Source organism: Sebastes umbrosus, chromosome 19, assembly GCF_015220745.1.
Source record: "Sebastes umbrosus isolate fSebUmb1 chromosome 19, fSebUmb1.pri, whole genome shotgun sequence".
In the NCBI taxonomy this organism is placed as follows: Eukaryota; Metazoa; Chordata; class Actinopteri; order Perciformes; family Sebastidae; genus Sebastes; species Sebastes umbrosus.
This window is the reverse complement of record NC_051287.1, coordinates 10,224,748-10,250,414: the sequence shown is the minus strand read 5'-3', so window position 1 is coordinate 10,250,414 and position 25,667 is coordinate 10,224,748. Positions and strand designations below refer to the sequence as shown.

At 40.6% G+C, this 25,667-nt stretch overlaps 2 protein-coding genes across 3 annotated transcripts in view; one reads left to right on the top strand and one right to left on the bottom strand.

Moving 5' to 3' along the window:
* LOC119478463 (transmembrane protein 230-like) overlaps positions 1-25,165 on the bottom strand; it is a 47,608-nt gene extending 22,443 nt beyond the window's left edge. The window contains exon 1 of one of the 2 annotated variants that reach the window (XM_037753223.1): positions 25,145-25,165. In XM_037753223.1, the coding sequence (XP_037609151.1) occupies positions 25,145-25,150 (6 nt within the window). In that variant the 5' untranslated portion in view covers positions 25,151-25,165. Of the gene's footprint in view, positions 1-16,847; positions 17,121-25,144 lie in introns of those variants that run through there. The other variant, XM_037753221.1, reaches the window with a different exon arrangement.
* adra1ab (adrenoceptor alpha 1Ab) lies at positions 1,428-17,996 on the top strand. The gene is made up of 3 exons (XM_037753219.1): positions 1,428-1,602; positions 9,233-10,518; positions 17,290-17,996. Exons 2-3 carry the CDS (start codon positions 9,609-9,611, stop codon positions 17,763-17,765), a joined length of 1,386 nt encoding a protein of 461 aa, XP_037609147.1. The 5' UTR covers positions 1,428-1,602; positions 9,233-9,608; the 3' UTR covers positions 17,766-17,996.
* Positions 25,166-25,667: the final 502 nt, after the last annotated feature.

Sequence of the window (25,667 nt, the reverse complement as noted above, 5' to 3'; positions counted from 1 at the left end):
TCAGAATATACTGTAGATAGGAATGAAACTGGAAAGTTTGGTGTATATAAGTGCTAGTGAAGTGGAGATTTATGGCTCAGAGTGAGAAAAAAAAAGAATTTTGAGAAAACGACCTTTAGAAATATGGATTGTAAAATTTCATACATTTTAAAGACACTACAGGGGAAGAGGATAAAATGTGTAAACAATAAATATCTCCACGAAACTTCCCCAGTTGATTACTTACAGTAGATTAAGACAATTATTTTTGGTATGAAAAGTTTTCTGACATTTAATGTTTAAAAATGCATATGAGGCATTATCTAATACTAACTTCTGGTCAAGAAATCTACAGACGTGAATAAACAAAGTAGTAAAATAAACTCCTAAATGTATATTTCGGTTTTCTTTCTATTAGTCTTAAAGAATGAATGAATGAATGAATGAATGAATGAAAGACTTTATTTCGAACATAAAAATAAATAAAAACAGATACAAAATAAAGAGTAATAGTGGCCGAAAAGGAGTAGGTAGAAGTAAAACTTATATTTCCCAATACCCTTTTCTCACTTCTCCTCTAATAACTCATATATCATAGAATGATAATATAATATAATATATAAACTATCCCAGATTTATTTACATCCGAAATTAAATATATGAACAGCATCCCAAGTTTATTTAAAACCTACTTATCCATCCGGAGATAAAAAGTAGATATAAACCAACCCTTAACGCAACCCTTATCACAACTCTTCCGCTGCTTCAGCCCCGGAGGCTGAAGCAGCCCCGGAGGCTGAAGCAGCCCCGGAGGCTGAAGCAGGAAAAGAAACGTTATCGTCTCCGACCGCAGCCGGAGGGAGACACCGGCACCCGGTTGGAGACGATAACGTTTCTCACTGCGTCACTTCACAAGACACGGGAAACCTCTGTTGGTCTGGAGGAGCTGCAGCAGTTATTTCTGCACAAACGTCCACTGTGCATTCACTAGATATTCTCAGAGCTAAACTAACTCTACTGCAGTGTGGAGTTTGCGCGCATGAACGTGAGGTGGAGCGAGACAGCGAGAACACGCTCGTTGTGTGAGTGAAGGCAGGCAGGCATAGGAGCGGTCTGAACAGCGTAACCACACGCAACGCGCATATGCAAGCGTGCATGGTTAAGAAGTTACAAACAGTCCCTTTAAAGAAGACATGTTATAGAAATACAATAGCAAAACAATCTCAAAATTGATCAGTGCATGAAAAAAAAAAAATGTTTTTGCCTGCAGTGTCTCCTTTTAAAAAATAATAATAAGTTTGCTTCAGTTATTGATGGTTATTAATGTGCAGTTTGTCAGCTGGCTCTCGGGGGTCACTCAGTGAGTTAATGAGCAGTGCGCGTGGACCCCCTCTAATTAAAAAGGTAGCCTGTGAGCGTGGCGGGCAGTGGGCGGGGCCTGTGGAGGATCAGGTTGGGCTGGTCCACTGTGACTGAACTCTCCCACCAGAGGAGCCGGGAGGACGGCAGGACGGCAGCTCTACGTGCTCTCCGTGACGGACACAATAACGCACGACTGCTCTCAGAGAGCACGAGCTCAACTCGGTGCAGTGAGGTGTGTGCGCGCGCTCTCTGAAGAAGAAGGTAAGACTTTTTTTTTTTCTTCTTTTCCGCCCTTCATCATCCCACAGCTCACTCTTCACCGGCTGAGTGGCTTCTAATTTCCATAATGGATCGTTATGATTATTTGTGATTTTGTAATCAGGTGGAGGATGTGCTGATTGTTTTTTTTAATAGGCCACTGATGAGCACATTGTGAAAATTGCTTTATTTCCATCTCCATCAGTTGGTGATGCTAATTCATGCAGCCTGGTGTTCAGTAATTGTTGAATATTTCAAAAAGCATTCACACATGAAAAAAAAAAAAGTAAAAAAGCAATGTTGTATATTTATAATGAACAAAAACAATAGGCTGCTTCTCCTCTGCAGCCTCATTTAGATTTATTTTCAGAACATTCAGCCCTCAACAGGTAGGCCATCTTAAATCTCAAAACACAGCAGGGGAATGTAAATATAGATATTCTATGAATATAAAGGAAATAATGAATGATTAAAGCTGCAAAGGATAGTTTGAAGCTTAGGGAAATAGATCTGCCATTTGAGAATAAACACTAACAACACAACCTCCTCAGATGGATGAAAGCAGAAGACAATACACTTAAGTTTCCTCTGTGTGCAGCTAGTGTTCAAGGTTGATAAAACATAATGATTAATGTCATGAAGGTTTGGAGTTATGACCCCCCCTTTATCCCTCTGAGAGTACAGCTTTTTAGAAATGAACTTCATTCATCATGGTAGTGCACTACCTGGCACAAGCTGTCAGTTTACAGTGTTTGTAAAAACAAATGATATATGAAGTGGCAGCAGAATACATTACCACGTTGAGGAGATTCATGTGTGTGCTTGAAAAGGATGCCAGATTTTTTATTTGTTGGACGTGACCTGAAGGAAAGTTATGCAAGTCGACATTTAAAGTGCAGGAATTTGTGGTTTTGTGGAGAAATATTTGAATTTGAATCGCAGTTTTAGCAATTTTAACAACATTTTCTGGTTCCAGCTTGTCAAATGTGACAATTTGCTGCTTTTGTTTTTCTGTTTTACGTCATTGTAAATGAATCTTTAGGAGTGGGTTTGAACTGTTGCTCAGAAAAAATAAGTAGTGATGCACCGATACCAGATCAGATATCGCAGGGCCGGCTCTAGCCCTATTGGTGCCCTATAGGCGAAACAGGCGCCACCACCGCCGTTCTAACCTTAGCCCCGTAAACCACAACACACATGATACATCACAATGGTTTTAAGACAAAAATTAAGATTTGAATTTTCATAAATAACTACATTTATTATAATATAAATTAACAATTGGTCCCTGATATTGTTGGCTTAAAAGTGTTTAGTCAGTTTCACTACGAGAGTTACAGGGATGAAACGTGTATTTTTCTTTATTTATTTGTTGATTTGTTGCCTCAATGCAGAAAATGAGAAAGGTCGCCCACCGGCATTTATTCCTATACATTTAAAAAAAAAAAAATGATGAAGGGCAATCCGCGCCCCCCAGAAGGTGACGCCCTGGGCGATGCCTTAAGCCGGCCCTGGGATATCGGGCCGAAAACTAACTCAAATAGCTGGATCGGATATCGGTGACAATGGGGCCCATCTATTCAATTCTATGTTCATATACTATATACATTATATACTGGAATTTGAATTCCTGTTTAAGTTTTGACCAATTTGTTGCTGCATTAAAAACGTTTACACCTGAATTGTAATTCCTGTTAATTTTGAAGATTTTTTACCAAGTTGCTGGCGTACGATTTAATATTTCAAAAACAAGTTACAATTCAGTAAATTTATCTGTATATTTATTTGTTACACTTTGTTTTACAAAGTTAAGAAAACAAAGTTTAAGACAAGGCATGATGTTTCCTTACACATAAAAGAATGATCCCAGTCACTTCCACACAGTGAGACATTCAGCTTATTAATCAAACACTGATATCAGATCAGTAATCGGTATCGGCGGTTACCCAAAGCCCGGGTATCGCTATCAGTATCAGGACTGAACAAGTTGGATCGGTGCATCCCTTAAAATAAGCAATTTGAAGACATCTACATGTATATGGGCTCAAGGAACTTGGGATGGACATGTTTCACTCTTCTGGCATTTCTAATCCCATTAATCAAAAGAGAAATTGAATCATGTCAGAAGTAATCAATAACTTAAATCAATAACCAAAATAATTTTTAGTTGCAGCCATAACCCTTGTGCACAAGAGGAAAAAAAAAATCAGATGAGCAGGTTAGACAAAGTGCTGATGCATTCATCTTTTCTTCTACAACCTTGACGATGAGTGTCTCACTAAATATAATGAATGTGTAGGGATTTGCGGAACATGATGCAGAGAAGATTCCATTAGGGCTGCCAATCAATTAAAATATTTAACGCAATTGATCGCATGACTATCCATAGTTAATCGCGATTAATCGCACATTTTTTTATCTGTTCAAAATGTACATTAAAGGGAGATTTGTCACGTATTTAACACTCTTATCAACATGGGAGTGGGGTAAATATTCTTGCTTTATGCAAATGTATGCATATATTTATTATTCAATTGACGAAATGAAATCAATTAACGATACAAAACAATCACAAATATTTTCCAGAAACCCTCACAGGTACTGCATTTAGCATAAGAAATATGATCAAATCATAACATGGCATACTGCAGCCCAACAGGCAACAACAGCTGTCAGTGTGCTGACTTGATTATGATTTGCCCCAAACTGCATGAGATTATCATAAAGTGGGCATGTCTGTAAAGGGGAGACTCGTGGGTACCCATAGAACCTATTTTCATTCACATATCTTGAGGTCAGAGGTCAAAGGACCCCTTTTAAAATGGCCATGCTAGTTTTTCCTCGCCAAAATGTAGCGCAAGTTTGGAGCGTTATTAAGCCTCCTTTGCAACAAACTAGTATGACATAATTGGTACCAATAGATTCTTTAGGTTTTCTAGTTTCATATGATAATCGTCACTCTAGCTTTAATACTGAGCCCGCTACAGCCTCCGAAAGACCGATTGTGTTAATGTGTTAAAGAAATTAGTGGCATAAAAAAGAATTTGCGTTAACATGTTATTATTGCGTTAACTTTGACAGCCCTAATGTAAAGTGATTTTAGCAATTTTGACAACTTTCTCTGGTTCCAGCTTCTCAAATGTGACAATTTGCCCTGCTTTACATCATTGTAAATGAATCTTTAGGAGTGGGTTTCAACAATCGTTCAGCCAAAATAAGTTGAAAACATCTGTAGGGCTCTAGGAACTTGTGATGGGCATTTTCAACTGTACTGGCATTTGTCAACCCATTCAATCACAATATAAATCAATACAGTTCACAAGTAATCGATAAATGAATCAATAATGAAAATAATTGTTAGTTGCAGCCCTTACCGTTGTGCACTAGAGACAGTAATAAATCCAATGTGTTAAAGGTGAGCCGGTTAGACAAATTGCTGAAGCATTCAACTTGTCTTTTACAACCCTGATGATGAGTGCCTCACTTAATATAATAAATGTGCAGGTATTTGTGGAACACGATGCAGAGACATTTCCATATGTTGTGTACAGATTGAAAGCACACGCTGTGAAAAGAACAGGACCTCCTGATCTGCTGCGTAGACGAATTGTTGTCAGTCAGGCTGATATTGTGCACATCACCCTGTGATAGTTATGCTGTCCTATGCTATAAACTGCTGTTCTGATTGAGTATGCCCATCGTTAGGCTACATTAAGCCATTTAATATGCTCGCTAATATTCTGTCTCCTAAAACAAAATCCTAATTATCCAAAATGAGTCCAAAATGAGATTTAATTGGCTGCCTTGCTACAATAGTGTAACATCTACTCAGACTGAGAAGGCTAACGGGAAAGTTTCTTCAAGGGCAAAGCTCCATCTTTCCATGAGATCTACTAATGCAATAAAATGAGCAGTGCACCTTTGGATTTCAGATGTAAATTGGAGTGTAATGATGTCCCCTGATGGCTTTTAATCAAATACTATCTGCAGGGAATGAAAAGATGTATATGCAGTCTCACTGTTGGGATGAGGTGCACTTAAGGATGCAACTAGAGATGCTTTTCTATTCATCTCTACATTCCTTTTTGTCAAATTGAGTAAAAGAAGCCCATCACAAGTTCTCAGAGGCCAATGTAATGTCTTTAACAATCCAAAACCCCCAAGATATTCAAGTTACAGTGATATAGAACAGAGAACAGCTGCAAATCATCACATTTTAGAGGATGAAAGGAACAAATAATGGCATTTTTGCTCGATAAATGACAATTAATCAATTATGAATGCTCTGAAAGGGCAGATTGATCAAACCATGACGATTTGATGGCACAGGTCAATGCATCAATAGGATTGGTGACATTTTCGTTTATCTTCTATAGATTTTCTCTACATTTGTAGGTCAGTTCACTCACCTAACATTACTTTAAGCCTTAAGGGAATTTTTTCAAATTTGGCACAAATGTCCACTTGGTATCAAGGATGAACAGATTCGATTTTGGTGGTCAAAGGTCAAGGTTACTGTGACCTCACGAAACATGTTTTTGGCCATAACTCAAGAATTCATATGCTCATTATGACAATTTTACACAAATGTCTAACAGGATAAAATGATGACATTTTGGACAGACATGAATGAAAACTGCAACTTGACTGGCTGGCAGAGGCATACAACTGCAAGGTGGTAATTCTAGTTTTCTAACCTTTTTGCATCAGTTTCATATCTGGAGAAATGCACAGGATTTACAACAGAGTGCTGCAGGAATGAGTCCTAAAACCCGGAAATTAGCTACCATTTTAGCACTTCCGGTACCCTCATCTCGAAGTCAATAGGTGTTTGGTTGGATGTCTGAAATAAGGTCTTTGGTTAACACAAGCTTAAGAGATTGTAACGTTTTGTTCTATGACATAAAATACATCAGTAAATACCCGACTTGTGAATTTTGAAGCTTTTACGTGTCTTAAAAAAAGGCGGTTGCTAACAAGTGGCTAAATGAGACTACTAAACGTCATCATGCCGAACACTATTTTGCCTTTAACTTAGTGGTGGTGACATGAAGCAGGCTGGTCTCATGCACTGTTTGTAGCTATACCTACGACAAGTAATGCACTGTTATTCGTATACATCCCACAAAATCAATTTGTGTGTAGTTAACGTAATCATGAATCAGGAAATATAGATAGCGGCGAACGCAGCGTAGGGAGGAGGTCGGGGTAGTTGGGTTGGTCAAAAAATAGCTGACTTTCGCCCAGGAGACCACCATTCATGTCCCGTGTGAAACTAGAAGTCAACGTTGATTTATTTGTCACGTAACTTACGAAATTAAGTTACACCACTTCCATAGTTATTTTAAGCCAAACCACGATCTTTTCCAAAACTTGACTAAGTAGTTTTGTTGCCTAATCCTAACCAAGTCGATCTTTTCCTAAACCTAACTAAGTAGTTTTCTTGCCTAAATTTAGGGAAAATGATTCCTGTGAAGACGGAAATTTATTTTGAAAAGACTGTGTGCATGTAACGTGTTGCTGGACATTCGTAGAAAAATGAATGAAAAAGGAGGAATAACGTTTTCGAAAAATTTCATATGAACCGTTGTAACCACGGTGTAGTTTGCTTAAAGCCTGACGTTAGCTTTTTACTTCTGCCGATTGCATTTAAGCTTCGAAAATTAGTGTTGTGAACAAAACATGCAAGTATTATAAACATGTGTTTGCCATAGAGCTTATCTTCCGCAACAATCCAAAACCCAATGGAAAAATCCCATTGGCTTTTAGTCAAGGGAACCGGGGCGATGGTAGCTTCCTGGTTGGCCTACAAAAATCTGTCATCACTGCACCACGATAATCTTCCATTGTTTAGATGTTAGAACACGTGTCTGTTTTTGACTGCTCCTGTCCTTTTGTCAAAATCGACAATCCTCCTTTCCTGGAGGAAGAAAATTAGGAATAAAAGACTCCAAAACCTCACAGGACGGGGTTGGAAAAGGTGGGTAGAGTGTTAGTCTCTTGATAGCGCAACAGACTGAAAAGGTCATTTAACACATCTTACACCACTTCATCATTTTGTCACAGCGCTGCTATCAACCCTGCCCCTTCCATGCTAATACATGCATGAATGAAACATGAAGCGGAGAGACATGTAGACGAGTTTTTACTTTAAGATTAAGCCTCAGGGTAAACGCCAACACAGCACATGCAAATTAAATATAATGTGACCCACCAAGCAGCTTCAGGACATCGATGTGTCCCTGACTTACTGCTCTGGGTTTTAACTTCAGGAAAGACTAATTTGCCTTTTGTTGAATTGTTTCTACTGTATTACCTCAGGACAATGTAAATCTATTTCCCCGCCTGACACTTTTCACTGTATAGTCCTCAAACACAGGTGGGCTGAGGAAATAAACTTTTTTCGATGCAGTTAATCTCTTTTGCGCAGGCACTTCAACCACCACCGAGAAATCTCATTACTGTACCGAAAAGGCATTCCAAATATCACTGCGTTTAGCCATCTGGCCGGAACAATCCGAGATATCCATTCACCGCCTATTTCATTTCAGATTCCCCCTCCGGCTACTGACGCGGAAATCCCAGCATCAAGTGTTTTATTTGGGTGGATTTCGTTCCACCTCGCGGTGGGATGTGCAGCGAGTGAAAGCCTTTGATCCTGCACGAACATGTGACAAGCATGTCTCTGCTGCTTTATCGCGGCTGCTTTTACATTCTTTTTTTTTCCCCCCTCGCCGCCGTTTATCTCACTCAGTGACATCCCGGATCTCCAACACGTACACCGAGAGTGGTACTGAGCGGACTATCAGCAGGGCGAAGCCTTTGCCTTGGTAATAAAGTGCCCCACCTCAAGGTTCAATTCCTGGCCTGTCATCCGCCGTTTGAGTTAGAGCCCGGCTTACAGACACAAGACCTTCAAGGAGACCAACGCGGGCTCCGGCTGAATTATCTCTGCTTTGATTTATGTATGTTTTCCCTGTATGGCTGGCTGGTTTTCTCATAATGCCAAAGATGATCATTCAGATCCTTATTGCCGCTGTGATGTCCTTGTCTTTACTCCTGTTGTTTTTGATAATGTCTTTCTCTTTTCTATTATAACGCTCGCCATCCCTGCTGCTCACGAGCTCTATTGCTTTTTCATAGTAAATAGATATTATCCTTTAATCGATCTGCCTGGTTAGAAACAGGTTAAACAAATCTGGCATTAGTAATGGGCTGTTTTATGGTGGTCTACTTGCAGAGGCAACAAAAACAAGTAGGCTGTAATAATGGGGGGTTGGGATGAAATGGAAATTGTGAATGCCACTTAGTTCACTCAGGCATAACCCCCATCTTTTATAATAGAGCTGTAATGAAAGGAGAATAATTTGCAAATAGAGAGACTCTGAAAAGAGACCATTTAGTGATATTTTACCCTTTATTCATAACTGGGTGCTGTGAAATGAGTTTTTTTTTTTTTGCTATTTACCTTTAATGTGTTCTATTTTATGTGTGAAGTTTTGATTAGTTCCCACGCTGCCAACGAAAGAACAGCACTTAAGAGGTAATGAGCCTGCTGTGGGTATTTATAAAAGCCTTGGATTATGAATGTGTCGTTAAATATACTTTTTTTTCTCTTTTCTTGTTTTAAAAGGTTTCCTGCAATAAAGCCTTTCAGCATGGCTGAACGGGACGTGCCGAATCCATCAGTGACTGTCACTTCAAACATAAATATTTGTCATTTCTATTAAGCTATTCTGGACCAGATATGACAAACTGTGGCAGGGTTTCTCTTTTCTAAATATGACATTCTGCCAAGGAACCCTGGCAGAGGCCACGTGATCGGCGGAGCGTTGGCAAGAGTCGCTGCATCTACAAATGAACTGGAGGAGCAGTTTATGCAGCAGGAAAAGCTTTTATCCTCTGCATTAGGAGGAGCAGAAAAGGGCTTGAAACCGTAGTAATTGAAGAACAGATGTGGTATGAATGTTATCAATCTGCAAGACACTTAATGCACCTAACAGATTACAATGGGTCCTGCTGAAAACATGAGCGTTTTCTCAGATCGCTGTCCCAACTGCAGCACCTCCGCCAAACCAGAGATGGACGTAGCCAAGGCGGTGGTTTTGGGGATGGTGCTGGTGGTGTTTGTGGTCTTCGGGGTTCTTGGCAACATCCTGGTCATCCTGTCAGTGTTGTTCCACCACCACTGGCGATCTGTGACACACTACTTCATTGCCAACCTGGCAGCGGCGGATTTGCTGCTCAGCTCCGCCGTCCTGCCCTTCTCCGCCACCTCGGAGGCTCTCGGCAGATGGGTGTTTGGCCGGTCCTTCTGCAGCGTCTGGGCCGCTCTGGACGTCCTCTGCTGCACCGCCTCCATCCTCAGTCTGTGTGTGATCTCTATTGACCGCTACTTGGCTGTCAGCTACCCTCTGCGCTACCCTGCCATGGCTACTGGTCGGCGAGGCCTGACTGCAGTGGCTGCTCTCTGGGCACTCTCGGCGGCTATATCCGTGGGCCCTCTGTTTGGCTGGAAGGAGCCCGACCCGGAAGACGAGACGGTGTGCCGAATTACGGAGGAGCCCGGCTATGCTTTGTTCTCAGCACTCGGATCTTTCTACATACCTCTGGCCATCATCCTGGCCATGTACTGCCGAGTGTATACTGTGGCAAAGAGAGAGACGAAAACCCTCAGGAAGAGCAGTAAGGGAGAAGGGGTCGAGACAGAGGGGGTGATGCTGAGGATACACCGTGGGAATGCTGCTCAGACGGGGAAGCAGGAGGACGACGAGGGGGCCACGACACATAAACGCACCGCTTTTTCCCTGACAAGGCTGCTGAAATTCTCAAGAGAAGAGAAGGCTGCCAAGACTCTTGGCATTGTCGTCGGGTGCTTCATTCTGTGCTGGCTCCCTTTTTTCCTGGTTTTACCCATCGGTAGGTACCTCCTAACCTCTGGTGCTTTAACCTTCGTTCGTGCCTTTTCATGTATTGTTATTATATTCAAGTCACGACCGGAGGGTCTGGTTCTCTGAAAGATAAATCCTTCAAAAACCCAGAAGGGCATTTAACAACACTTACTGCCGGTTTGAATGTATTTCCAGACTTCTCAAAGACTCCTCAGTCCATTTTATTAAACAATATTTCGTCCGCAGGATAATAGAAAAGATTGTCCATCAACTCGTCTCCTGAATTACGCCTCCCAGCAATAACTTAACAATTACTACCAAATCCTGAGGGTAATATCTGATTCTTTAGTTACGAAATGCTCCACTATGTTCACCAGCTAGTCACAAACTGTGCCGGTTTGCTGTTTGGTGCTGAGCAGGTAGTGTACAGTGGCTTTTAGAACTTTTATCTCTGAAAACAGCTGCCTGCTGCGTCCGAAAACCACACTATGAGAGCGGTGAGAGTGAAAACAGCAAAGTTGTCAGCCGAACAGCTAAACAATGATGTGAAACTCACTATAAATCTCTGTAAAGCCAAGGGGTGCTGCAGAATCAGGTGATAATTCTCTGTAGACTCATCACTACGAGTGACTATTTTCACATTATCACATTGTTTACAAATTGTAATTTGATATATTGTTATAAGAACATTGATTATAGCCGCTTTAAAGAAATAAAAGATAGTAGCCGTAAGACATTTACTTGCTCATTTTGTACGACACGTCAACGAGTTTAATCTGTATTCATTGTTATTTTCTATTATTCTATATTTTATATACATAATAAAAATATAAATTTTTTTGCTGACCTCCAACAATGATGTAGAAGAATACTCTAGGGTGTGTCAGTATACCATGACATCACTGGTGGGGATAGTTACAGGTACAACACTTGAAACAACCAGAGAGGACAGATAAATGTACCTATAATAAAACATCTGGTGAGTTGCAATTTAGGAGACAGTAAAAAAAACATATATACGGTGCAGTGACTGTAATACTTACTGATCCAGGTGGATCGAAGAGTGTTTGAGGTTTATGGAAATACTTTTCAAAACAGTGTTGTCAAACAACCTACTGGGTTTTTCAAAAGGTTATCACAGATTTACTGTATCTTTGAGAAAAACAAGTCTTTACGGCAGCTGTGTGACTTGAATGGTAATGTAATGAGAGGCACAAAATGGGGTGTAACTTGAGGGAAAATGACAAAAAAAAGAACCTTAAATGATTGATCTGCTGTTTTTGAGGAGATAATATATTCTCTGAATCTTAAAAGGGATTTAAATGATTCAGAAATTAATTGATGTCATAATGAGAGCTTTAATGATTCATTTGATACATAGAGGCCTGCTTTATTCTGAAAAATATATAAAATGTTAATTAAAATTTTAGCAGAGGCAAAACTGAATAGAAATTAACTAATTAAGGATTAGTCTGCCGCTGTAGTCAAACATTACTGTCGACATTGGGGGCTACTGTTAATATCAGGAGCTCAGGAAAAGGTAAATGTCCACTTGTAGCAACTTGTAACGTAAGCATTTAAATGTAAAAGCTCATAATGTAATAATCAGCACATAATGTAAGAAAACCACGAGCGCATAAAGTGCTACATTTTTGTGCATAATGTACGTTATTACATTACTATTTACATTATTTCAGACTGGAATAATTACGTATGGAACGATTATTAAGAGTAAGAATCGCTAAGAATCACCCATTATATGATTTCAGCATTATTTCGAAATTCCAGTTGCTTTAAATTAAGGGCTCCACATGTGTCATGTAAAGCTAGAAGAGTTCCTATGCTTTAAGAAGACAAGGAGAGCAATACTTTTTTTTTAAAGAGGACCTATTATGCTAATTTTCAGGTCCATACTTTTGGGTTTCTGCTAGAACATGGTTAAAGCCCGATCTGCTCTGATTGGTCAGCTGGCCCACTTTGTTGTGATTGGTCAACCGAACCAAACTCTTCGGACTCTGTTCCAGCTCCACTCTAACTAGCTTTGCTTGAGGGCATGCCAAACTAGCTGCTAGGCAGTTATTATGCAAATGTGTTACTTGGTGACATCACCATGTAACAGAAGAAAAGGCAGGACTTCAAGCGAGGCGTTTCAGGCAGTTCAGGAGCAGTGTTTCTGTGGGGGAGAGGAACTCCCTTTGGCGTGGACTTTGGGCTTTGTAACTTTGCAGACCTTTCACATAAACAAAAAATTATATAACACATTAAAGTAAAGGGGAAAAAGCACAAAAGCATAATAGGTCCTCTTTAAAATTCTTACACTATGCACTGAATTTATTACATTATCCAACAATATGTAGAGGAGTATTTTGCTTAGTTTATAATGTAATAATGTTCTCACAATGTAATAATTTATTACATTATGCACAAACTGATACGACGTTATGCGCTCAAGCTTTTCTTATATTATGCACAATTATTACATTATGAGTTGCTACATCCACGAAGCCAGATACTCTCAACTTTATCTTCAATAAATTACACCTACATTTTGTCAGACTCTGTCAAAGAAGGCGATAACAGCGATGTTATCACAGATGTCAGAGAGGACAGAAACCAACCATTGTGAAGTCTAATCTCAAATCTTAATTGCTTCTGAAATAACTCTTATGGCTTGACTGAGATAAGTGATTGTCACTGTGGACCAGTGTGTATTTAAGGGTAATAGTCTGTCAGCAGTTACCTCCCAGGTCACAGATGGTGAGATTATTTCTGTGTTTTGTTACACAAACTGTAATCTTATTGAAGAAAGGAACAATCTATTATACAGGATGGAGGAGACGTGGATGAAACACATCCTCTGGACAAATAATATGTGTTATGTTTTTCTCTCTTCCTTTGCCAGAGTGTGCGTTCATAACTAGCCGTATTAAAAGCACAATATAATCCTATAAACAAATGGGTCTCGCTACCAAAAAACTGGGAGCTGTTATCTGTCTTAAAGTGATTAGCAGGCCTTTTAAGAAGAAAGGGATTAAAGACTACACTATGACTAAGTTATTAAAGTTTGACTTTAGTTTAACTTTCATGGTTATGTTATTATTTTAAGTTTATTTACATTCCTGCTGACACATTTAGCCAAAAGTGTTTTTTCACAGAAGACATTTTGACATGTTACAGTAGGAAAATCACAGGTGCAAATAATAAAATGAATACTGGTTGAATTCCATTTAGCTGCTTTAGTTTCAGTTTCAACTGGCTCACTGTCACACTGTCATGACTTCCTGGGGCACTTGCATAGAACAGAGCCATCATTGATGTAATTAGTAATGCCTGCGCTTTTCCTACTATGACAATGTCAAAAATGTCTGCTGTGAAAAAGCCCTATTAATCATCTCAAATGTGCTGACTTTCTGCTTTTCACTGTTATGTATCATTATAAATTGAATATTTGGGGGTTTTGGTGTGTCGGTTGGACAGAACAAGCAATCTAAAGACGTTTCCTGGTCCTCTATAAAACTGTGATGGGTTTTTTTCACTATTTTCTGACATTTTATTGACTATTATCTTTACATTCAGTCCTACTTTACATTAGTGACATCACTAAACACAGCAGAGAAACAGGTCTACTCAAACTACATGTGAAAATCCATCAAATTTAAACACCACTAATGGCACATTTCCACCAGGCAGTCCAGTTCAGTTCAGTTTGTTACATTACGATGGTTATTTTTGCATTTCTATTAGCAAAACTTGTGGATGGTACCAACAGAACCACTCCATTCTTGGTACAACCTTGGTCGAGGTTCCAAGTGAGCTGAGCCGATACTAGAAAGTGGAGACATTTCACGAAAAAAACAAAAATATCAACATCATGGTGGCGCTAGAGGAAAGGTCTGAGGAAAAGTAAGGATTCATCCTCAGAGGACTGTAGATATCTGTACAAGATTTCATGACAATCCGTCTAGTAGTTGTTGAGCTATTTTAGTCCGGACCAAAGTGGTGGACTGACCTGCTGACCATCTAACTGACAACATTTCCATTCATAGAGCCGTGCCGCTATCATGGCTAAAAATATAGACCGAGCCTTTTATTATTATGTCTCTAACAGCAACCCTCCTGTGGTTTAGCATTGTAGCTATTGTGATGCAAAAGCTGTTGAGGCCTGAATCATTTGTATAATGTTGCTTGATGAAATGTTTTGCTCTATGAACACAACATCAGGCAGGACCTGCCACCTTCCCCGCTGTTCCTCGACTCCACTGCTCGCGTCTCTCAGAAGGGACATCAAGAAATTCAATTACAAGCAACCAAATAGACCAAATAAAACACCACACTGGAGCAGAATGGGCTTCTACTGTGAGATGAAATGGAATGAATCAAACTATTGCTCCCTCGTATGAAAGCTATTATAGATAACAAGCACGAGGCTTAATGGGTTGTAATGTCAGGAGGCATCCTCAGTCACCCTGTAGCCTTCGAAGGCAGCCAGTCACCGGAGAATAGTTATGCATTTCAATTGAGACAGACCTTCACGGCTCACAGCGCAATGCTCATTCAAGCTCTGAGGCAATGATAGTCTGAGATTCCCAGAGTGAGGGGCTCGAAAAAAATACTGAATTTTTTATTTTGTATTTTTCCTGAACACTTCAGATGGAAAGCCTGTTTTGTGATGAAGCGCTTGGTGGCCGCCCGCCTTTCATGGCAGCGGCAACCATGCTGGCATCACTTGTACAGTGTGCTCACGGAGCTGATATGAGGTGACTGCTGCTCATCAATGGCTTCATATAAAGCCACTGGGAAGCACTGCTTTTGTAAAAAATTGGTTTTGCACATTAGTTTATGTAATTCATCCCAAACATGTTGGAGAAGGGTGAAGCCAGGGCTCCATGCAGGCCAGTCAAGTTCTTCCACAACAAACTAGGAAAAACATTTCTGTATGCACCTGGCTTTGTGCACGGGGACATTTGTCATCATGTTGAAACAAGAAAGGGCTAAACACAAACTGGTGCCACAAAGTTGGAAACACACTAGTCTAGCATAGCCAGACATATCTCCACAGCACTGTGTCAAAAGGTCTGGCTCCACCATAGACTGTATGTAAGAAGTGGACGTAGTCGCCGTGACGTCACCCATTGGTTTGTGGACTACGGTTTTGAAGCTTTGAGTTCGGCATTTTGACCATCACCATCTTGGTATTTGGCCATCATCATGTTGTTTATTTGCAACCAGAAGTGACACGAGAGTATAACCGAACGCTGAATAAGACATTTTAAGGTAACCAAAAAGGTTATACTTAACTTTCATGAACTGAAAACACGCTGTGAAAGTTCTAAGACGAAAACAAGGACAACTCCCAGACTGGACAACGCCCTGATAGCGACCTGTCAACCACAAGGTAGCCACGCCCTAAAGCATTCCCTGCTTAATGGTTTATTTGACTCTAAATGAGACCATAATGTACAAATTAACATCATGCTGTACTGAAGAAGACTTGAATCTAGCAATTGAGACCATAAACTCATGTTTACAATATATACTGAGGTAATAAATCAAGTGAGAAGTAGGGTCATTGTCTCATAGACTTCTATACAATCAGACTTCTTTTTGCAAGGAGTCACCCCCTGCTGGCTGTTAGAAATAATGCAAGTTTAAGGCACTTCAGCATTGACCTCACTTCTGGGACCCGGTGGTAACCCTCTGGTTGAAACAGGAAAGGGACAAAAACAAATTGTTGCCACAAAGTTGGAAACACACTCGCATAGCCAGACACATCTCCACAGCACTGTGTCAAAAGGTCTGGCTCCACACATAATCATTCTGGTATAGCGGGAAAAAAAAATGTGTTGGCTTGTTTGTATTTCTTTAAACCGATCACAAAAATCTTGAGCTGAGCACAGGATGCACCAATAGCGGAAGAGGAGGAGAATGCCACGTGAGATACGCGGCCAATGGCAGACTAATACCCACAGTCTACATCCGGTGAGTCAGACTAGAAACACACTAAACTAAAATATCATTATATTGCAGTAATACGATTTCTCTATTTGGAAGTAGGGGGCCCAAATCATGTAAACAGACCCAGTCCAAAAGTACACAAAAGTATGTGGACAAGGGTGTCCACATACATTTGGCCATATAAGGTAACTCAGTGGCCAATTGGAAAATTTGTACAATTCATCTTTATACTAAATTTCTAATACTCACATGCTATTTTTAGATGTTTTCCAAAAATGATATGTCAGAAATGTTTTTTATAGTTAATGTCACAACAAAGGAAATTCAGGATTGGACCCAAATGCAGACAAAGCAGGTAGATCCAGTGAATAAATGCCAAAGTAAAGGTATATGTAGGCTTACAGGTAGGCGGGTACAGTTTCCAGGTTCCAGGTTGAGGATACAAAAGCTCGAAAAAAGAAAAACAAAACAGGCAAAAAAAAGAAACTTTGACGAACTGTCTGGGAATGAATGGAACTGAACACTGAGACGCTGATGAGGGAATGAGATGCAGGTGAGAGGGTGAGTGGGGAAGGCCTGGCAGATGAGGGAAGTGGGGACAGGTGTGTAGATGGGCGGGGCAGTCATGTGATGGGGAAAGGAGGAAATGTCCGAGGGCATCTGGTGGATGGATAGAAAATAGCAATGAAGGGGTCTGGGTAATAGGGAATGTGGCTGCAGAGGAGGAACAGAGAGGCAGACTGTGACAAATCATTTATTAAAATAGTAAATTTAGGGAATTGATAGAGGTATGGACTCCCTGAGCGCTTTAATTCTAACTAGGACTTGTGTGTGTGTTCTCTAGGATCCATCTTCCCATCCTGCAAGCCTTCTGAAACCGTCTTTAAGATCACCTTCTGGCTGGGTTACCTCAACAGCTGCATCAATCCCATCATCTACCCATGCTTCAGCCGGGAGTTCAAGAAAGCCTTCCACAACGTGCTCCGCGGTCGCTGCCTGAGAACTGGGGCGCTGGCTGCCAAACCACAAGGACACATCACCGCCCACTCCTCCAGTCCAGGCCGAGCGTCTAATACCTCTGATGTCTTGGCCCAAAACCGCGTCACTGCTCCCTCGTGGGGTTGCTGCAGGGCGCTGTCGACCTCCTCGTCGTCCGTCGGCGGTCCGGATCAGGCTCAAAGTGCACAAATCCAGAGAAAGAGTCTGCTGAAGGCGTGGTGTCTCTCAGTGAGTCGGACGCCGGTACCACGGAAGCCCTCCAGTCACAGATCAACCAGGGTCTTACGCCTTTCTCTCGGCGTTACGGGAGAGGCTGTCTGATGCAATGGTGGAGTTTTCAGCATCCATTCCTGTACTTCGGTTTTGCCTCGTGGAAACACTTATGTACAACTTTTGCATGTATATTTAAATTCCTCAGAGGCATCAGAGTGCAGCGCCCTCCGATAGTGAGACTTACCACCGGAGCAGGCAGAAGATAACTCTGTTGCCTTAAGGCTTTATGCCAGTGTAAATGCCTGGAGTGTCAAATAAAATACTATTTGCGAAAGTCAATGAATAATATTTTGTCTACACCCAACAGCACTGAGCTGCTCTTGAGGCAGAGCACTACGTGTCAAAGCGTTCAATAGGACTACTTAGTGATCAACAAGAAGAAAACTGTGGAGTATGAAAGCACAGCAAGAGACTTTTGTGAAAAAATACAACGCTTTTGGGTTAAAAAAGGCATTAAAGGGGAACATATGGAAAAACTCACTTTTTCAGTGGTTGTGAACATACAACACATTCTCACTCCCAATTCGTCACATACAGCCTCCTGCCCTTCAGCATCAGAGACCGACGTACTAGGTACCCCTCATGCGTTACTTTTGGACGGACCGGGGACGGCGTGTCAATATACGCTCATTACATGCATAGTGTCCTTTCAAAATAAACTTCCGTTCTCACAGGAATAGGTTTAGGCAAGACAAGCACATAGTAGGGTTAGGAAACGGTCGTAGTTGACGTTGACTTCACTGAATAGCGACTCACGTGGATCACGGGGCTGACAATACTACGAGTCATGTTACTCACCAGACTGACGATACCGACGAGTCATGTGACTAACAACTGACATGACAAAATAAGTTAACGTTACTTTTAGTTTCACACAGGACATGTCCGCCCTGAACGGACTCTCATACTATTAATACTACGTAACTTGCTCCGAACGTCGAATAACACGGCTGGTGGGTTTACATTGGAGTTACCAAACAGCGGTATTTCACGAGTTGGGAGTGAGAACGGGTTGGCACAATACATTTGGGTATCTGGAGAGCCTACCAGCCCACAAACTGTGAAATAAGACAACACAGTCAGTTTTTTTGTGGGCTACCAAGATCAGAAAACATGTGATTCAACAAGCCATTCAGATTTGGTTCCCCTTTCTATGTCACATGCAGGCTCATTAGAATATATCGCCCACAGCTTGAGAACTACCTTTGCAAAGGTGCAACATATTTTTGTCACACGCCAATCCAGGCTTTTTCAGGAGGGGGGTCTTAAAGAGACAGGCGCTAAAACGGAGCATTTCAGACAGAGGAAGAATACAGGTATATTCAGACAGAGAGTATGAGGAAAATAACATGTTGTTTTGAACATTAAAGCATGTAAACATGTTCTAGAAAAAACTCAAAATACAAGTATGAACCTGGAAATGAGCATGATATGTCCCCTTTAAGTGCAAGTATGGACACAAGGTTGGCAGGGATCACTATCTGCACTTGAAAAGGAATAAAAGAGATAATATTGAAACGGCGTTGTAAAAGAACTCCATGCAGAGACATGATTTCATTCAGACATTGGTAGTATTTCTGCAGATTTCACAGAAGCCCTTAAGGGCAAGATTCTCATAAATCCCAGCATAATTAGCATCCGCTGACAGCTCTGAGAAAGTGGAAGCTGGTGTAGGAGGAGTGCGTGTAGAGAGAGAGAGAGAGAGAAAAAAGTTAGAAGTTGTTGGAAGGAAGAGAAACATCAGTTGATATTTGAGTGTGGGATAAATAAAAGGATCACATTACAATGCAGTGCAGTCTCAAACAAAGAGGCCTTCATTCTACCACTCAGAAGCTTTCAATGTCCAGCTTTTGTTGAGGCTGTATCAAAGATGTGTTGAATCGACTTTTAGTGCTTGACATCATAGCTTGTGGTGTTGTTTAATAAAAGAACAGGTGTCAGATGGTTCTCTCTCTATTTTTGAGTGCTGGTTTCCTGCCAGTGCAGCTCTCTAAACCCTGGTCCCCTGGGTGAAAGTGCTGTGTTTTGTGTCCCATCCCATTTGTTGCCCCCAACATCCACCCCTTATCACACTGACTATACTACAGTGCCTGACTTCCACTTTTGCTCCTGTCATAATTACTCTGAGGTTCCTGATGGCTTCTTTTATTCCTTCTTTCAGTGATCGTCCTGTGAATAGACGATAAAACCTACTAGTGGGTGTAGTAGGCCCCTTCTGACCCACATCTATGAGGCTTATAACAACTGATAGCCCTTTTTTGGTTCTTTCTCAAACTGAGAATGGGGGTGTGGGTAATAGTCGGACGTAATTCATTACCTTGGCAACCAGACTGCATCGTTTTTCCATTCAGTTGAGATGAAACCAATTTAGATTAATTTACTGTTTATCAGACTACAAATGAGACAAGAATTAGCGCAACACACCGACTCTCTCTCACTTGATCTCTTCTTTACCGTCTCCTGGCGAGGCGGCCGTCTGGCTGCTGCAGCACTTATAGGAGCCACATCGCCGCACGCCGGCCACAGCGCACCGGAGGACGGATAGACATGTTGAGTGCTCCTGTCCAAGTTTGGAGGATGACGTATGACTTGCAGCTTCTATTGTAGTCATAAGTCATATTCCCATTTCAGCAACAACCTTCTTTTTTTAAACTTTGAGCACAAAATTTAGATATTTATAATAAAAAATTGGCAAACTAATCAGGAAATTACTCAAATAAATATGAAATGTCATAGAAATAGGTACTGGAGGGAGGCTTTAATGACCTGATGACAGTCTAACCGGCTGGTTTATCAGTGCTGTAAAACTCAAACACAGTTAAAAGAAGCCACCTCCACAGCATTGCAGAGTTGATGGGTTCATCAGTACAAGCGACCCCTCCATTTAAAAAATGTTGATTAATAGATCTTTAAATCTTGTTTTTTTAGTATCCAAGGCCAGAAATAAATATGTATTTGTTGCCTCATGATTGAAGGACGTTGCTGTGAGGTTGTTTGGTATTCAGCTCACATAATGAAAGGGCAGATTAATTAACTTTGAATGAATTAAATCACTGCTGCAATAGAAGCTACAAACATACATTACTGTAACCTTTAATAAAATGGTGTACGTTTATCAGGACATAATGCCAACACAGAAGAAGACCCTCATCAACATTGGAGACAGTCAATGAATTAAAACCTTTCCGACCAGTCAACAAAAACTGAAAGCTTTATTGCATGGCGATTGTATTGGATTGCATTATACTTTATGAATGTCTCTCGTGTGCCAAAGTCTTTATTGAAATGAATTGATTTCATTAATTAGCAAAGCAAACACCCCACCATATCACACAAATTCATGAACAAACATTGTGTGGTCCCGTGTCAAGATATCGTGAGTGTTTCATTAAGAATCATGTCACGAACGCTGATTAATAGCTTAAAAAAAAATACACGTTTCGGTTGTCTGATCTTTTTAAAGAAGTTGTCACACGTTTCTCCTTAGCCATTAATCCTCCCGTTACAGAGTTGTTTTTCTCTGTTCCGTGCCTCGGATTAAAGGCTTTTTTTTCTACCCTACAGACATCATAACAGTGATGAATACCTGAGAATCCTTATCTGGGAAACGCAGGGCGTTGAAAGAATTTCTAGAAGACAAATGATTTGTCATTTTACAGTCACCTAAGGTAAGGAAAACAAGAAGAAGAGTTGCCTTCATCCTGCATTGCTGTACTTAAACAGTGGCATTATGCGACTGCTCAGGAGGATAATGTCTGTGTTTAAACTTTTGTAAACTCCCACATTGTTGTAAGTGTCTCGGACAACTAATAAACATGCAGCTCTCGTTGTCTGCGATTATGCAGCCAAGGAGTCAATGTTACACTGCATTAGGCAACAAGCATGGCAGAAGGAGATGTGTTGACTCTTCATTAGAGAGGGATCACTGAGTGTGTTAAATATATAAGTAAAAAACAAAGACATTTCATGCTTGGACTTATAACACATTTTCATGTAACTGCTTTAAAGCGGCAGTAGGTAGAATATTTTTGGCATCATTGGGTAAAAATGCCATAATAACCTTTCAGCATGTTGTAATTCAAGTGTTTTGAGAGAAAACTAGACTTCTGCACCTCCTCATGGCTCTGTTTTCAGGCTAATCTAACTCGTGAAAGGAGACTTTGACCAATCACAGGTCATTTCAGAGAGAGAGAGCGTTCCTATTGGCTGTTCATTCAACAAAGGCAGCTGTCAATCACTCGCAAACACCAAGCAAACGGTCAAACTATGGGAACATGGTACTGTAATGCCTATTTCTCATGTAAAATGTTTTCAGAAACATCTTGTAGTGTACTGTTTAGCTGTGAAATGAGAAAGTTTTGTCCGGCAGCTGGGCGGTGCTTGGTATTTCCTCAACTGATCTCAACATGGTGGCCGGTTAACAAACTTTCTCATTTTACAGCTCAACAGTACACTACAAGATGTTTCTGAAAACATTTTACTCAAGAAACAGGCATTACAGTAACAGAATATTGATTCATATTTGATCAGAGCTGCCTAGTTTGACCATTTGATCGGAGTTTGCGAGTGATAAACAGCTGCTCAGAGACGGCAAGGCTCCAGCTCGGCTCTGATTGGTTGTTTTCCTCCGGTCTGTGAAATCTTGCAGATGCCATTAGTAGCACCGGAGGACACCGGAGGATACCGAGGCACATTTTTTTCATATTACCTGTCTCATGCACTGCTCTCAAGATATAGAGACTGTTTTATAAAAATAACTTTTTTTAATAATATTTGCTCCAATATACCTACTCTAGCTTTAAATCTTCATAACGTCTGCTTCACTCTGAAAGAATAAACATGGAAAATGAATTTTCTATTTCTCATGTTTGAATGTCAAACCAACATAACACAATCCATCCCCGCACTTTCTTGTTTGGCTAAAATTCAAAGCTTTACCCAGACAGACGCCGCCTTCTCTCGGCTTCCAGAAAGAAAAGAAACCTTGAAGACTAATGATACATAACGCAACATCAGTGCTAGAGGGACACTAGTAGAGGGAGGATCATCAAACCACTGCATGCACTGCATCTATGCCCGATTAACCTGATTTCATCCATGTGTGTGTACACCTGTATTTGTTTGAGTGCAGGTTGTGTGTGCGTGACGAGCAGTCGAGCGGTGTTGTGTCGGCTCAGGTATTATTTATGGAAATAAATGCATCAGATTCCTATTAAACATGCGGCTCTCATTTTCAGCACAGGGTTCAAAGAGTTGGTGCAGCAGCTGTCATATTAGATAGTGGATATGTGGATAGTTTGGATTATTTCAAGTGGGGTTGTATGAGGCACTTATCCATAGTCAGTGTATTACCTACAGTAGATAGCGGTTGTCACACCCCCAGCTTGGAGAAACAGCCACCTAAAAAAATTTCAGTTTAAGGACGTACGCTATATTTAAGATATTTTCTGAATTGAAAATGAAACTTATCTACACTGTTTTTGTCAATGGAGACTGGTGGCTTTGAAGGGAGCATAGATAAGTTTGACTTTCAGTTCAGTTCCACATCAGAGAAGGCTGTCTGACGGCAAAGATAGAGCAGTGAAAATATTCTAAATATAGTGTACACTTAAAGCCTTTACACAACGGCAGCGTTTTTTTGTGCAATTACTTCGTATGTCAAATTTTTTTTTCGAATTTCGAAAAGTACTTTCACACAGAATGCGAATATTACGCGGCGAAAAGGTGATGTACTTTTTTTCGGAATTTTATCTGAGCTTTCGCACCGTGAATAAAGGCATCAATCAATCACGTTGTGCGGAGCGGGCTGAGTTGCGCCTATATTTATGAAACAATAAAATGGAGGCTCCATAGTACGAACCAGGATGGTAAATTGCATTACTCATTTCAACCTTGACAAAGGCAGCGCACCAGATCCACTCCTTCCGTTCTTACCTTTCACAATAAAAGCCCTGGATATATAATATTTTCAGGTGAGCATTTCGCAATTTCTTTTTGTATATGCGTCACACTCCCGGTGTGTAAAGGCCTTAAAACTGATATTAATTTTTTTTTAGGTGAGCCTTTCTTTTAGGTGGCTAAAATACGTTTTGCTGCCGGCCCCCTCCACAGCAGTACATGGCTTTGCTCTAGTACTCCTGTCTGTTTCCCCAAACTGGAGGCATGCAGACTGCCATCTACTGGAGGTAATACACTGACTATGGATAAATACCTCATACAACCCCACTTCAAATAATCTGAACTATCCCTTTAAGGGGAAACACTGTTGGGATAAATGGATCCGGACCAAAGCAAGTAAGTGCCGTTTCACCTCCTCAGTTGACTTATAAGAAAGTGATGTTTCCTTACAAAACAACGATAATGATTAATGACAACGTTGACCAGCGAGTAAAGCAGATGACAAAAGTGTAACTTTGTCAGGAAGTCAAAGAGGCCTCAGTATTTGCAATGAGGAAAAATGGTTTGTGTTATGTGTCAATCGAAGACATCCCCGAAACTTTATTCTGACAGTCTTCTCTCCCTGAGTTCAAATGATTGAGCATCAATTTTAAATCTTACTGACAGTGACTCTCAGAAGCATTCCCATTGATAGCTCTTAAGAGTATATGGGGGAAGTAACTACACCAAATCCACCCACCGCTTAAGTACTGCTTAATGAAATTCTCTCATATGCAAAATGTCCTCAGTTGGAACATCATACCGCAGGTGTCTTCACTGTTGTCTACTTGCAAACGCAACTGCCGGCATTAAGTGTTGCGGTTAATGTTGCCAAAATTCCCCACTGTGTTGTTTACTTCAATAGTTTTCTGTCATCGAACATTTAGATGATATGTTGTGACACAAGAGGTGAAGGATTCTCGTCTGCCAGCAGAAATTAAAATTGGACGAAGTTGTTTTAATTTAAGGTTTCTCATTTATTCGTTCCAAGTGCTTCTAAGATTTTTGGGCAAAGGCCAAATGGTTTTTCAAATTTTCTTCATTTTAATATTTACTCAGTTGGATGGATTGGACAGCAGCTGCATTGGAAATTATAATGGGACAAAAATGAATGAGAATAAGGTTTCATTTGTCATGTATTTTAATCTTAGGCAACTGTAGGAATATTAAAGGCATTTTCCGCCACGGATACTAATGGCAGCAGCATTTGTCAATATTTAATGGCTCCAAAGACTGGATGTAATGTCAAGGGGAACACTCACAGTGATGAACCCGTAGAGAATTGTTATCAACTCTGCAGCTTTTAGTTTAGGTTTCACAGCATTAGCAGGCAGCACTTCAGATGAACCCACTGTGCATGACCTGCCCAGCACCAAACAAAGTTAGCAACTAGCCAAGTGGAACATTTAGCAGCTGAAGAGCCAGATAATTGTCTCAGGAGTTGGTGAAGACAAAAACAGAGCTGGAAGGTGAAAGAATGTTGGACTTACTTTCATCAGGTGGACGCAAACATTACTCTAGAGGAATGCTAATGTCGCTTTGTGTCTGCTGAATTTGTAAATTGTTTGCTGACGTGTTAGCCTTTTTCACAGCAGACATTCTGACCCGTCATAGTGGGAAAAGCACAGGTGTAAGTAATAACACTAACGATGGCTCTGTTCTATTCCAGTGTCTCAGTGAGAGCGACAGTAAATCAACATGCAAAATACCTGGATCCTAAAATAAAAACAGCTAAATGGAATTCAGCCTTTTCTCATTTTATTATTTACACCTGTGTTTTTCTTACTGTGAAATGTCATGTCTTCTGTAAAAAAAAAAGGCCTATCATGATAAGAAGCCAGCTGTGTGTGCGTTAGCCTGGTTTTGTCTTCTATTAGCCATAAATGTGATTATGCAGCTTTAAATGTAGGCTAGAAATATTGACACACATGTCAGTGATCCCATCATTTAGGCCTGTACATTTCAGTGGAAGCCCGTATTATATATTTCTATAGGCCTATGTAAGTTCATCAC

Excerpts from the sequence above, each read along its gene's own strand:
- adra1ab (XM_037753219.1), top strand. The coding sequence starts at position 9,609 with ATGGGTCCTGCTGAAAACATGAGCGTTTTCTCAGATCGCTGTCCCAAC. Across the intron at positions 10,519-17,289 it reads TTTCCTGGTTTTACCCATCG|GATCCATCTTCCCATCCTGC; the intron begins GTAGGTACCTCC and ends TGTGTTCTCTAG.